General features: G+C 44.6%; 1 protein-coding gene across 4 annotated transcripts in view; it reads right to left on the reverse strand.

The window, feature by feature from the left end:
* Positions 1 to 11,317, reverse strand: part of LOC147915946 (uncharacterized) — a 25,165-nt gene continuing 13,848 nt past the window's right edge. For all 4 annotated transcript variants that reach the window (XM_087436685.1, XM_087436682.1, XM_087436681.1 and 1 more), the window contains 3 exons: positions 11,134 to 11,285; positions 8,509 to 8,922; positions 1 to 4,140 (listed from right to left, as the gene is read on the reverse strand). In XM_087436685.1, coding sequence (XP_087292811.1) covers positions 8,600 to 8,922; positions 11,134 to 11,285 — 475 coding nt within the window. In that variant the 3' untranslated portion in view covers positions 1 to 4,140; positions 8,509 to 8,599. The remainder of the gene's footprint in view (positions 4,141 to 8,508; positions 8,923 to 11,133; positions 11,286 to 11,317) is intronic.

Below are 11,317 nucleotides of genomic sequence, written 5' to 3' on the forward strand. Positions count from 1 at the left end.
CCCAAACTGATGCCGATTTCAGTGACGTACAATAAGGGACCACTGAGGAGCCATGCCAAGGCCCTGCCTCTCTGCGGCTGCAGCTGATACCCTGATGAGCAGATGTGCCCTAGCCTCCCTGAGTTGGCGTGGAAGGCAAACCCCCGCCCCACAGACACACACAGATATACTGCCTGTTATTCACACAAACAACCTACTGACTCCCAATAATACCTGTGGCATTCTCACTACTGTCACATCTGATTGAAATCTCCCCCAAGGGGGAAGGAATTTTCCAACTATCTCACAGTTTTCAATCAGAAATTCTACAAGCATGGAAACCACATGACCCCAAAATTACACTTCTAGATATTCATTTGAGAAAAGTGAAGTTGTACAGAGTTGAAAATGAATGTTCATAGCAGCTTTATTCATAACAGATTGTGAATCTTCTTTAAGACTGAGGCTAAGGTTACTTCAAGACCAGAATTTAGTTTCTCCTCGAATTGTCTGCAGGATTCCATATTGGCAGAGTGTCTGAAGATGCCTCTTGAGAGTGACTCGCTGGGCTAGCTGTCGTGTTCACAAATATCCAGGAACGCTAAAAGCACTGCCCTGGCCCCAGGTTAACTGCAGACACGGGCATGTTGATCAGCAGTCGCAAGAGCCTCTCCAGAAGGCCCAACTTATCTTGGGTTTTCTACTCTAAACATCGTCGGGGTTGGGGGAAAATCCCCTTTCTTCCCTTCTTGAGTTCTCATGGCTAGACTAATAGTAAAATTGACACAAGACCAGATTAACAGGAGAAAAACCCAGTTTAATATGTAGGTATCAGAGATCATAAATGATGCTGAGAGAGTCAACAAAGCAGGCAGTAAATATATCTTTTACACAAAGAAACATAAATTTGTGAGGAATTGACAGGACAAAGAAACTTAGGTTCAGCGTGTGTAAATAGTGAGGAATTTAAACAGAGTTTTGGCTTGTGGTAGTAAATTAGCAAGGTTTTTTTATGCAGGCTTCTCGGCCCTGAATTCTCTAGCTCTGGTGATAAGGATGCAGGGAGAGCACCTTGCACATCGGAGGTTTATTTCCTGCTTTCAGGGGAAACAGACAGGAGGGTCGAATGCCCTTTTTGCTTCTCAAGTAACTTTAATTCAAAATAATCAATATGCTATTGTGGGATATTTTGGGGTGGTCTGCCCTGGGCCCCAACAACGTCTCCTGGCCTTAGTATCAAAATCCAAGTACTCGTCATCTGGATCATCGGTGCCAGGTTGCTGAGGGCCATGTGCCCAGCTCAGCAGCATCACACACATTACCTCTTGATCATCACGATGTATCAAGACAGTAGGTTATGTTTGCTAATGCAAATAATCCATAATCAATCTATAAATCAAAACTGGGGTGAATTTATTATGAGCCAACCCTAAGGACCATATAGCCCAGGAGAGTACCTTCACAAAGCAAGGAAGCACTCCAAAGAAGTGAGGGGTACAGAGTGAATATATACCATCTTGGAGCATACATCAAATATGATAGGAGTCTCCCTTTTACAATAGTCACGAGATTTTTTGCTGGCACAGCAGATGAATGGTCACAAGGTGAGCACAGCAAGTCGGTAATTAATCCTTAGTTTTTAGGAAGAGATGCTTATCCTTAAGGGAATGCCAATATGGGGGAACATACTTCCTTATCTTTAAGGGCATCATTCTTGTCTTTGGGACATCAAAAATGTTTAAAGCAGATGTACAATGCATGCTCAACAGGCCACGTCAGGCCCTTGTGGAAAAACAAGGTCAGGCCAAATTAGTTTTAATACAAATGGCCTCCTCATATACTCCAATATATCCTATTACCTGTCATTTATTCATCATGTTATACCCACTTTGCAAATGAGGAAACCAGTCCCCACAGAGGTGAAGTAACTTGCCCAAGGCCACATAACTGGTGAATCTTGGGCTGGGATTGAACCCACGTGGCCTGGCTCCTGCAGTAGCTGAGGCTGCCCCCTCACAGGTGGAATGAACTGCTGGGGATGATCTCTGAGCTGCCCCAAAGGGGAGCATGAAGGTCCCAACCCATGAGGGTACACACGGCTGAGTGCTGCTCTGTCAGCTTGGCCAGGCTGTATTTCCTGTCCTGCAGTGTGTGCTCTGCCAGGCCTCCACACACAGGAACAGCCACACCCATCAACTGGTCTTGATACCCGCCCTGGGATGCCCAGACCAAGCGATGGAGTTTTAAAAGCCTTAAGTTCTAACCTTAGCATTTTGCAAGTACTAGCTGAGTGATTCCTCACAATAGCCCTATGCAGTAAGATCTGTTGGAATCCCATTTAAGGGGCAAGAAAACAGAAAGGGGTGAAGAAACTTCCCCATCATCTCACAGCTAGTAAGTGGCAGTCAGATCTAACATACAGGTCTTTTTCTGATACCAGATCTGAGCTCTAATCTCCATCTTCTCAGGGGTTAGAGAAATAAGCCATGGGGGACATGCTGGTGTCAGAAATGAAGGTCTTAGCTCCAGTGCAGTAGAATAGCCATTTCTGCGTTCAGTGGCAAAGCAGTGATGGGGCCAGAAGCTATTGGGGGCAACCCCTCAGGTCAGGCCACAAACAAGTGGCAGAGCAGCCAATTAGATTAAGGCCTTAATCACAGGCTTGGCTCAGAGCCTAGTCACAAAAGCTTACTGCAGGCCCCTACTGTGCCCCAGGGCTAAGAAATTCCCAGTAAGCTAGCTCAGCTCCGCATCCAGGCAGCCCATCCCCACCCCACCTTCTGGAGATGGGAACTCTGCAACTTGGAACCACGGGGACTTCCCAATCAGGCAAGTTTTGGCCAAGAATCTGATGTGCTCAGTGAGAAACTCATTTCAAATCTAATAGTTCATTGCTATCAAGAACTCCTTCTCCGAGATTTCAGGGCACAAAGAAACTGATGACTCCGGCCCTTCCGCCCTTTATTCCTCACCGGCACTACCACACCCAGGCACACACCCTCCTTCGTCTTGCCTTCATGCAGGAGGCTGCTTGTCCTCCAGGTCCAGGTGAGGAAGAAGCCCCTTCCTTCCCAGCTCTCCATCAGTCCACTCACTGGCTGCCACGCCAAAAGGCGGTCCTCTGCCTTCTCTAGGGTTAGAAGGGAAGCGGGCCAGGAAGAGGCGTACCCGGGTAAGAAGTAAAGAGACACAAACGGCTGTGCGGCTAAGACGGTGACGCAGCAACACAAACAAAACTAAAGGTGGCAGGAAAAAACACCGGGGAGCCGCGAAGAGTCCCACCTCTCGGGCCGCAGCAGCCTGGCGGCCCTTTGCGCGGGGGATGCTGACCCCTGCTGGCCGCACGTGGGGACGCAGCATAGCTGCCGCCGGGACTGTGACAGTGAGTCACCGGCCGCCCCCAGGAGGGGCTGAGCTCTCTGTGCAGCAACAGGACCCCGCATGGAGGCAAGGACGTGAGCATCAGAGGCCCTGAGTTCTAGTGCTGCCCCACCACACGCCGGAACAGTGATGGCTGCCTCAGCCCCTCCCAGCTCTCAAATACTGTCAACAACTCATATGTTCCAGGAGGAGAAGACTAGGAAGAAAAAGGAAAAGATCTGTAGTATAAATAGCTCTGGTATCCCTCCAGGGCCTACCTGCACCTCCAAAAGGCTCCCCCCATTGGGGTCTTCCTCAGGACCAGCCAATTCCAAGTCATGAGCTAGTGAAGCAGCGTTCATTTAACAGAGAGTTACCAACTGTGGTGGGCTGAATAATGGCTCCCAAAGATATCCAGGTCCTAATCCCTGGAACCTGTGAACATCACCTTATATGGCAAAAGGGACTTTGCAGGTGTGATTAAGGGTGTTGAGATGGGGAGATTATCCTGGATTATTCAGGTGGGTCTTAAATGTAATCACAAGCATCCTTATAAGAGGGAGGGAAAGGGAGATTGACTACAGAAGAGAAAGAAAGCCATATTACAAAGGAAGCAGAGAGAGAGATTTAAGATGCTACACTGCTCACTTTGAAGATGAGTAAGGGGCCATGGGCCAAAGAATGCAAAGAATGCAGCTCTGAAAACTGGAAAAGACAAGGAAATGGATTCTCCCCTGGAGGTTCTGCTGATTTCTTCATTTGGGTCCAGTGAAACTGATTTCAGACTTCCGGTTTCCAGAACTGTAAGAGAATAAACGTGTGTTGTTTTAAGCCACCAAGTTTGTGGTAATTGGTTCCAGCAGCCATCAGAAACTAGAACATGACCTTGTACTCTCAAACTCATGTCCTAGGCACTTGGGATAAAGCAGTTAATGAACAAGACAGACCCCCACTCCACTCCCAGGGAAGTTTACAATCTCCCTTTCTTGGGATTTTAACAACAGCCAAAGAGACATTTCACCACAGAGAATAAATGAATGACCAATAAGCACATGAAAGATGCTAAAGATTATTAGCATTAGGGAGGACAGGAATCATTAAAACTACAATGAGATATCACCTCACACCCATCAGAATGGCTATAATTAACAAGGCAAGAAATAACAAGTGTTGGAGAGGATGTAGAGAAAAGGGGACTCTCATACACTGCTGGTGGGAATGCAAACTGGTGTAGCCGCTATGGAAAACAGTATGGAGCTTTCTCAAAAAATTAAAAATAGAAATACCATGATTCAGGTATCCCACTACTGGATATTCATCCAAAGAACATGAAATCAATAATTCAAAAATATATATGCACCCCTATGTTCATCGCAGCATTATTCACATTAGCCAACAAGTGGAAGTAACCCAAGTGCCCATCAATGGACGAATGGATAGAGAAGATGTGGTATATATACAATGGAATATTACTCAGCCATAAAAAAAAGATAAAATCATGCCATTTGCAATAATATGGATGGACCTTGAGGGTATTATGCTGAGTGAAATAAGAGAAAGACAAATATTGTATGATTTGACTCATATGTGGAAGATAAGCAAACAAAAACATAGATAAGGAGAATAGATTAGTGGGTACCAGAAGAGAAGTGGGTAGTGGTAGGGCAAAAAGGGTAAAGGGGCACATATACATGGTGATGGATAATAACTGGACTGTTGGTGGTGAACATGAGGCAGTCTATACAGAAACTGAAATATAGTGATGTACACAATGTTGTAAGCCAATATGACCCCAATAAAATAATTTTAAAAAAACAGTGCGATACCACTTCATACCTACTAGGATGGCTATAATAGAAGACACAGACAATAATAAACTTTGGCAAGGATGTGGAAAAGCTGGAATCCTCATACATTGCTGGTGGGATTGTAAAACGGTGCAACCACTTTAGAAAATAGTTTGGCAGTTTCTTAAAAAGTTAAAAAAATTACCATATGACCCAACAATTCCACACCCAATAATCTATCCAAGGTAAATGAACATCTATATCCAAAGATATGTCCATAAATGTTTATAGCTGCATTATTCATTAAATGAACATCTATATCCAAAGACATGTCCATAAATGTTCATAGCTGCATTATTCACAACAGCCAAAACCTGGAAATAACTCAAACGTTCATCAACAGTGAATGAAAATGTGATATATACCATGAAATATTATTCAGCAATAAAAAGGCAGAGATTACTGACATGCTACAACATGGATGAACCTCAAAAACATTACACTGAGTGAAAGAAGCCAGACACAAAAGACCACATATTATATGATTCCATTCATATGAAATGCCAAGGGGCAAACCCATAGAAACTGAGAGATTAGTGGTTGCCTGGGACTGGGGGTGGGAATGGAGAATGGCTACAAATAGGCAGGTGGGATCTTTTTGGGGTGATGACAGTGTTCTAAAACTGGATTGTGGTGATGGTTGCACAACTCAGTTAAAACAGGTAGATTTTAGGGTGTGTAAATTATACCACAATAAAGCTGTTATTAAAAATAAAGGCACAGCCCAAGTATAGGTTGATGAGGCCTCCAACATCCTAGGAGTATTTCTATTTTAAGAGGGCCTCTTTAAAAAGATTTCAAAACCCACAGTATGAGAGAAGGCCAGATGACAGGCTGGGTTTGGGGACCACAGCCCAGCACTTCTTCAGGTCATCCTTCAGGTGGGCAGTGTCTGCTCCTCTACCAGGCACCCCAGCTATGCCAGTGCCCTCCTTTGGGGCACTCTGGGAAGCAATGGGAACAGAGCTGCACACTATTCACCTCCCACCTTGGCTGGTGCCCCACAGGGAAGCTAGTACATGCCTCATGCAGCCATATTCATGCAACAGCACCCTGGTCTTAAACTTCCCATGAGGCAGGCATAGAATCTGCTACACTCCACCCCCACAGCTGGTTCAGTCCAGTTGGAGCAGTTGAGACCCACCTGTATTCCCCTTCCTCTTCTAAGAAGGGCCTTATACCTCATCCCACCCAGCTCTTCCCTAGCTCCTTTCAACTTACAAGGCTGCTCTTGGGAGAGGTTAGGATGTGGGAGCTGGAGCAGGAAGCTGCCAATGCAAGGTCAGAGCTGCCAATCTTATTTAGCCCTGTATTCCCCAAGAGCCTGAGGCCAGCATGGATGCACTCCTTATCCTGCAGCTTTCCTTTAAGGAGAGTAGTTCCTTCTACAGACCAGGCCCCCATACCTGGCACTGGGGATAGAAGTGGTCCTGCTTTCAGAAACTCAGGACTCAGCCTGTCTGCCTCTAAGTTTTTCTTCTCAGTCTAATTTACAAATTTCTCCCACTATTACCTTCATAGTGTGGGAGAGGAAGAAATTTTCCTTTACTCTTCTAGGTTCTTCTGGCTTGTCTAAGAATTACATTGATATGAGACAGATAAATAGGAGAAAATCAAATTTAATGTTGTATGAATGGGAACCCCACGTGCATGAGTGAGACACCCCATACACATGAGAGGTTCAGAGATAAAAAGGTAAAGTGAAGTATATATGCCATCTTGAGCTGAGGAATGGGATAGGGGCCTGAGGCTTCAGAAGGGAGGAGGGTAATTCACAGGACAATAAGAAGAGCAGATGTTCAGTAATTAGAGGTTTGTTGGGCCGGCCCTGTGGCTTAGTGGTTAAGTGCGTGCGCTCCGCTACTGGCGGCCCGGGTTCGGATCCTAGGCGCGCACTGACGCACTGCTTCTCCAGCCATGCTGAGGCCACGTCCCTCATACAGCAACTAGAAGGATGTGCAACTATGACATAGAATTATCTACTGGGGCTTTGGGGAAAAAAAAGGAGGAGGATTGGCAATAGATGTTAGCTCAGAGCTGGTCTTCCTCAGCAAAAAGAGGAGGATTAGCACGGATGTTAGCTCAGGGCTGATCTTCCTCACACATACAAAAAAAAGTAATTAGAGGTTTGCCCTGCTGTACAAATAGGTCATAAAAGTTTATTTCTGGTAATAACTCTTATTACGGGCAAGGCCCCCAATTTAAATTCTTTAAGGGAGAGGTACAAGTTTCTCTTGAGCCCGCAGGGTCTGGATTGCCTTTAGCTCAAAATATTCCACATGCCAAAGTGGCACATCTTGGGGAGGCCTGTTCTGAACCTCTTCAATAGGACACAAGCACAAGCAGGCACCTATTCCCTAATAGTGTCTTAATTCCCCCGCCCATTTAGCTCAATATAATTGAGGAAGCATAGCGAGGGCAGGAACTATATTTAAGACCTCTTGCACCATCTCCAATACATCCTCCCCACAAAATGCCAAATGTAGGCAAAGACCAGAGGAATGGTAAATGCCTCATTTTTAAAAGATAAAGAGCCAAACATTAGTGGTAGATTTAAAGAAGATGATCCACAGAGTTGTATTTTTTTTTTATCATACAAAGGGGTTTCTTTTATTTATGGTCAAGCTGTAGGGCTCTAACATCAGCCTGGCATATACAGTGGCCAAAATAGAATAAGAACAGAAGACAGAATCTCTCCATAAATACAAATTCATAATCCACTAAAATACAACTGAGGATGAAAGAAAAAGAATAAAGAATAAGAGTTTCTCACCTCCTACTTTTAGGGGAGTTTCTTCTACTCTCTTCTTCAACCTCTTCAATAGGACACAAGCACAAGCAGGCACCTATTCCCTAATAGTGTCTTAATTCCCCCGCCCATTTAGCTCAATATAATTGAGGAAGCATAGCGAGGGCAGGAACTATATTTAAGACCTCTTGCACCATCTCCAATACATCCTCCCCACAAAATGCCAAATGTAGGCAAAGAGGAGAAGAGTGATGAAGTCAAGTGAGTTTTCTAAACCATTTTAACAGGTCCTTTGTCCATCACTAAACTCATTCAACTTTGTAACTTGGTACCATGTACTTCCAGCTCACCTGGGCACCTCCTGTGGACCACATTCATCACCTGAAGTGTCTGGGTCACTAGAGGTCAACCTCAACCCTTTGCTGGGATTATAGGCCGAGTCTTGATGCAGAACCCAAAACACACAGGTCTTCTCCCCAGGGAGGGTCAGGAAGCAACACAGTTGGAATCAAAGAGAGCAAAGGTGACAAACAGGATAAGAATCAAGCTAGTACTTCCTAAGTTCTTGAGTACCTGTGAGATTCGATGGCACAGTGGATTTTTCACCTCTAACAGAGGACAAGGTCTTGTACTCCTGCCCTCATTTATAGAGGCAGCAGCTTCTTCAGAGCCTGTCTGACTGCTCCGCCCACACCTGCAGTTTCCTGCTCTGAGGAAACTTCTTGCCTTGAGTACCATCTGGAACCTTGGCATGTAGCTTAGGCTGGTAGGGATTGAAAGGAGGGTGTTTGCAGAGGTTCCTCAGGTCAAAAGCAGATGCTATAGGCAGGCATTCCCGTGATGCTGCATTCTGACCCAGAGAATTTGCCTTCTTAATGTAGGTTCTAGTCACAAGCCACACGAGGCCGATAGCCAACATGAGCAAGACTGCAGTGAACAGAGGAACTCCAACCAGCAGGTCCAGGTAGTTAACGGATAACCCAACTCCTGAAATACAAGAGAATATTTTTTTTTAAAAAAGAGGAATCAAATGACAGGCTTATATTCCATTACCTAATGGGCTTTCAGAAGCACCTTCAGAGATTTATACTCTTATAGCCTTGTCCCTAGGACATTGCCTGGCCCATAGTAGGTATTTATTTTTTGAGAGAATTAAACAAATGAACTGCTAATATTTTATCAAAAGCCAAAGCCAGACTTGGAACAAAATGAATCTGGTAACGTAAGGACTTGTCACCAACTTTTGCCATATAGCTCCCTCAAGAACACTAGGCATACACACAACGTTAACTTTGGAAAATGCCCAACATCCTTTTGTGATGCAGAATCTAAATTGCCTAAGAGCTAATGATTAAAAATCTTGCAATTTAGGCATATCAGAAATTAATTCTTTGTCTATTTTTAAAAAGACAGAAACTGTTAAGTTTGAGACCATGCACCCAGAGAAGGACAAGGGCCAGTGTATTCCAGAATATATTCTATCAACATGTAACTTACTATAGACTCAAAGAACTAGAACTAGTTTGCATACCGTGTAGAAACTAACTTTGGAGCAAAATCTACAGATGCCAGATTTCTGAAACTTCAAGATGGCTGCCTCACAGACCCTGTTTCAACTTAACTCTTGAATTCATATATTGAAATCCTAATCCCCAAGATGATGGTATTAGAAAGTGGAACCTTTGGGAGGTGATTAGATCATGAGGGTGGAGTCCTCATGAATGGGATTAGTGCCCGTATAAAAGATGCCCGAGACAGACCCCTCCCTCCTTCCACCATGTGAGGACACAGCAAGAAGATGACTATCTAAGAACCAGGAAGCAGATTCTCACCAGACACTGAATCTGCCAGCACCTTGATCTTGAACTTCTCAGCCTCCAGATCTGTGAGCAACAGATTTTTGTTTATAAGCCACCCAGTCTATGGTATTCTGTTATAACATCCCAAAGAGACTAAGACACTGCCTTATCTGGACACTTGGGAGGGTAGGGGAAGAGAAAAACATGGAAAATTTACGAATTGTCAATCACAAGTAGGTTTCCAGCCATAAGAAATTCAATTAATACATATTGAGCCTCTATTTGTGCCAAACTCAATCTTCTTTTGAAATAGAAAAACTAAGAAACAAACACACACACACACACACTCTCAAAGAACTCTGCTAACAGCATTGCATGATCCCCCACCTGCCCTTAGAGTCCAATGGAAAAATGTTGTGACAAATGGCATCTTTGCTGGAATTTCAGCATCTAACATTCAAAGAGCTAGACAAAACCTTAGACATCTAGTCGATTGATTTGTTCATGGGGATATGTGAGACCCAAGGACCAAAGTCACACAGCAAGTTAGCAAGGTGGGAAATAGAAATCATATCTATGGATCTGCTGTGGCAGCACCAGGCAGTTTACATTATTTCAGAAGTAACTGTACTGAATGAATTACCATCACCAGCAGTAACTCCTTAAAAAGGCTAAGGGCAGGCTGGCCCGGTGGCATAGTGGTTAAGTTTGCACACTCTGCTTCGGCAGCCTGGGTTTCACAGGTTCAAATCCCAGGTGCAGACCTATGCACTGCTCATCCAGCCATGCTACAGCTGCATCCCACATACAAAATAGAGGAAGGTGGGCACAGATGTTAGCTCAGGGCCAATCTTCCTCAGCAAAAAGAGGAAGATTACAACAGGTGTTAGCTAAGGGCCAATCTTCCTCACCAAAGAAGAAAAAAGGCTAAGGGCATCAGCTAGGTCATTACCAACTGCTCTGTGCTGGACCTGCTCAGAAGAGGAGCTCACTCGATTTTCCAGTACAAGTCCCTGCCCACTAAAGTCTTTGGTAAGAAAACTTCTAAAAGCAAGGGTACAACGGACAGAGCCTTGGGAAAACACTTGTATGTTCAAGTTAATTCCTACACATGTCTATTTTGATCAGAGTCAGGAAGAGCATCCTTATGGAAGTACTCCAAAGCTAACGGTTGCAAAAGAAAGATCAGTACCATGAAGATTTTCACGGTAAATAATTTTACGCCACATTCCCAGTTCCAGAATACTGGACTTTGTATCCTTCAGAGAAGGTTTCCTTTGGTGTTTGCGGCCAGAGGCATCAGAATGAGAGCTCAACCCTGACCTGAGGATAGTACAGGTCTTGCAGGAGATCCCAGCAGTAAGCGTACTAAGCAGGAGGGCATCCAGGTAACCAATACCTGTGTGAGGAGCTTGCACACACAGCATGCCAGGCTGCCTGGGGACATGGCCTTCATACTCCTTTTGGCAGCGATATGAGTAAGAGCCAACTCTGTAGACACGTTCTGCTCCATCACCACAGAGCTCCAGGCCAATTTCACACTGTTCACATCTAAAAACAGAAGAAATAGACTGTTCTGGTTA

The sequence above is a fragment of the Ceratotherium simum genome, chromosome 11 (genome assembly GCF_057802395.1).
Source record: "Ceratotherium simum simum isolate JZ-2026a chromosome 11, ASM5780239v1, whole genome shotgun sequence".
NCBI lineage: Eukaryota > Metazoa > Chordata > Mammalia > Perissodactyla > Rhinocerotidae > Ceratotherium > Ceratotherium simum.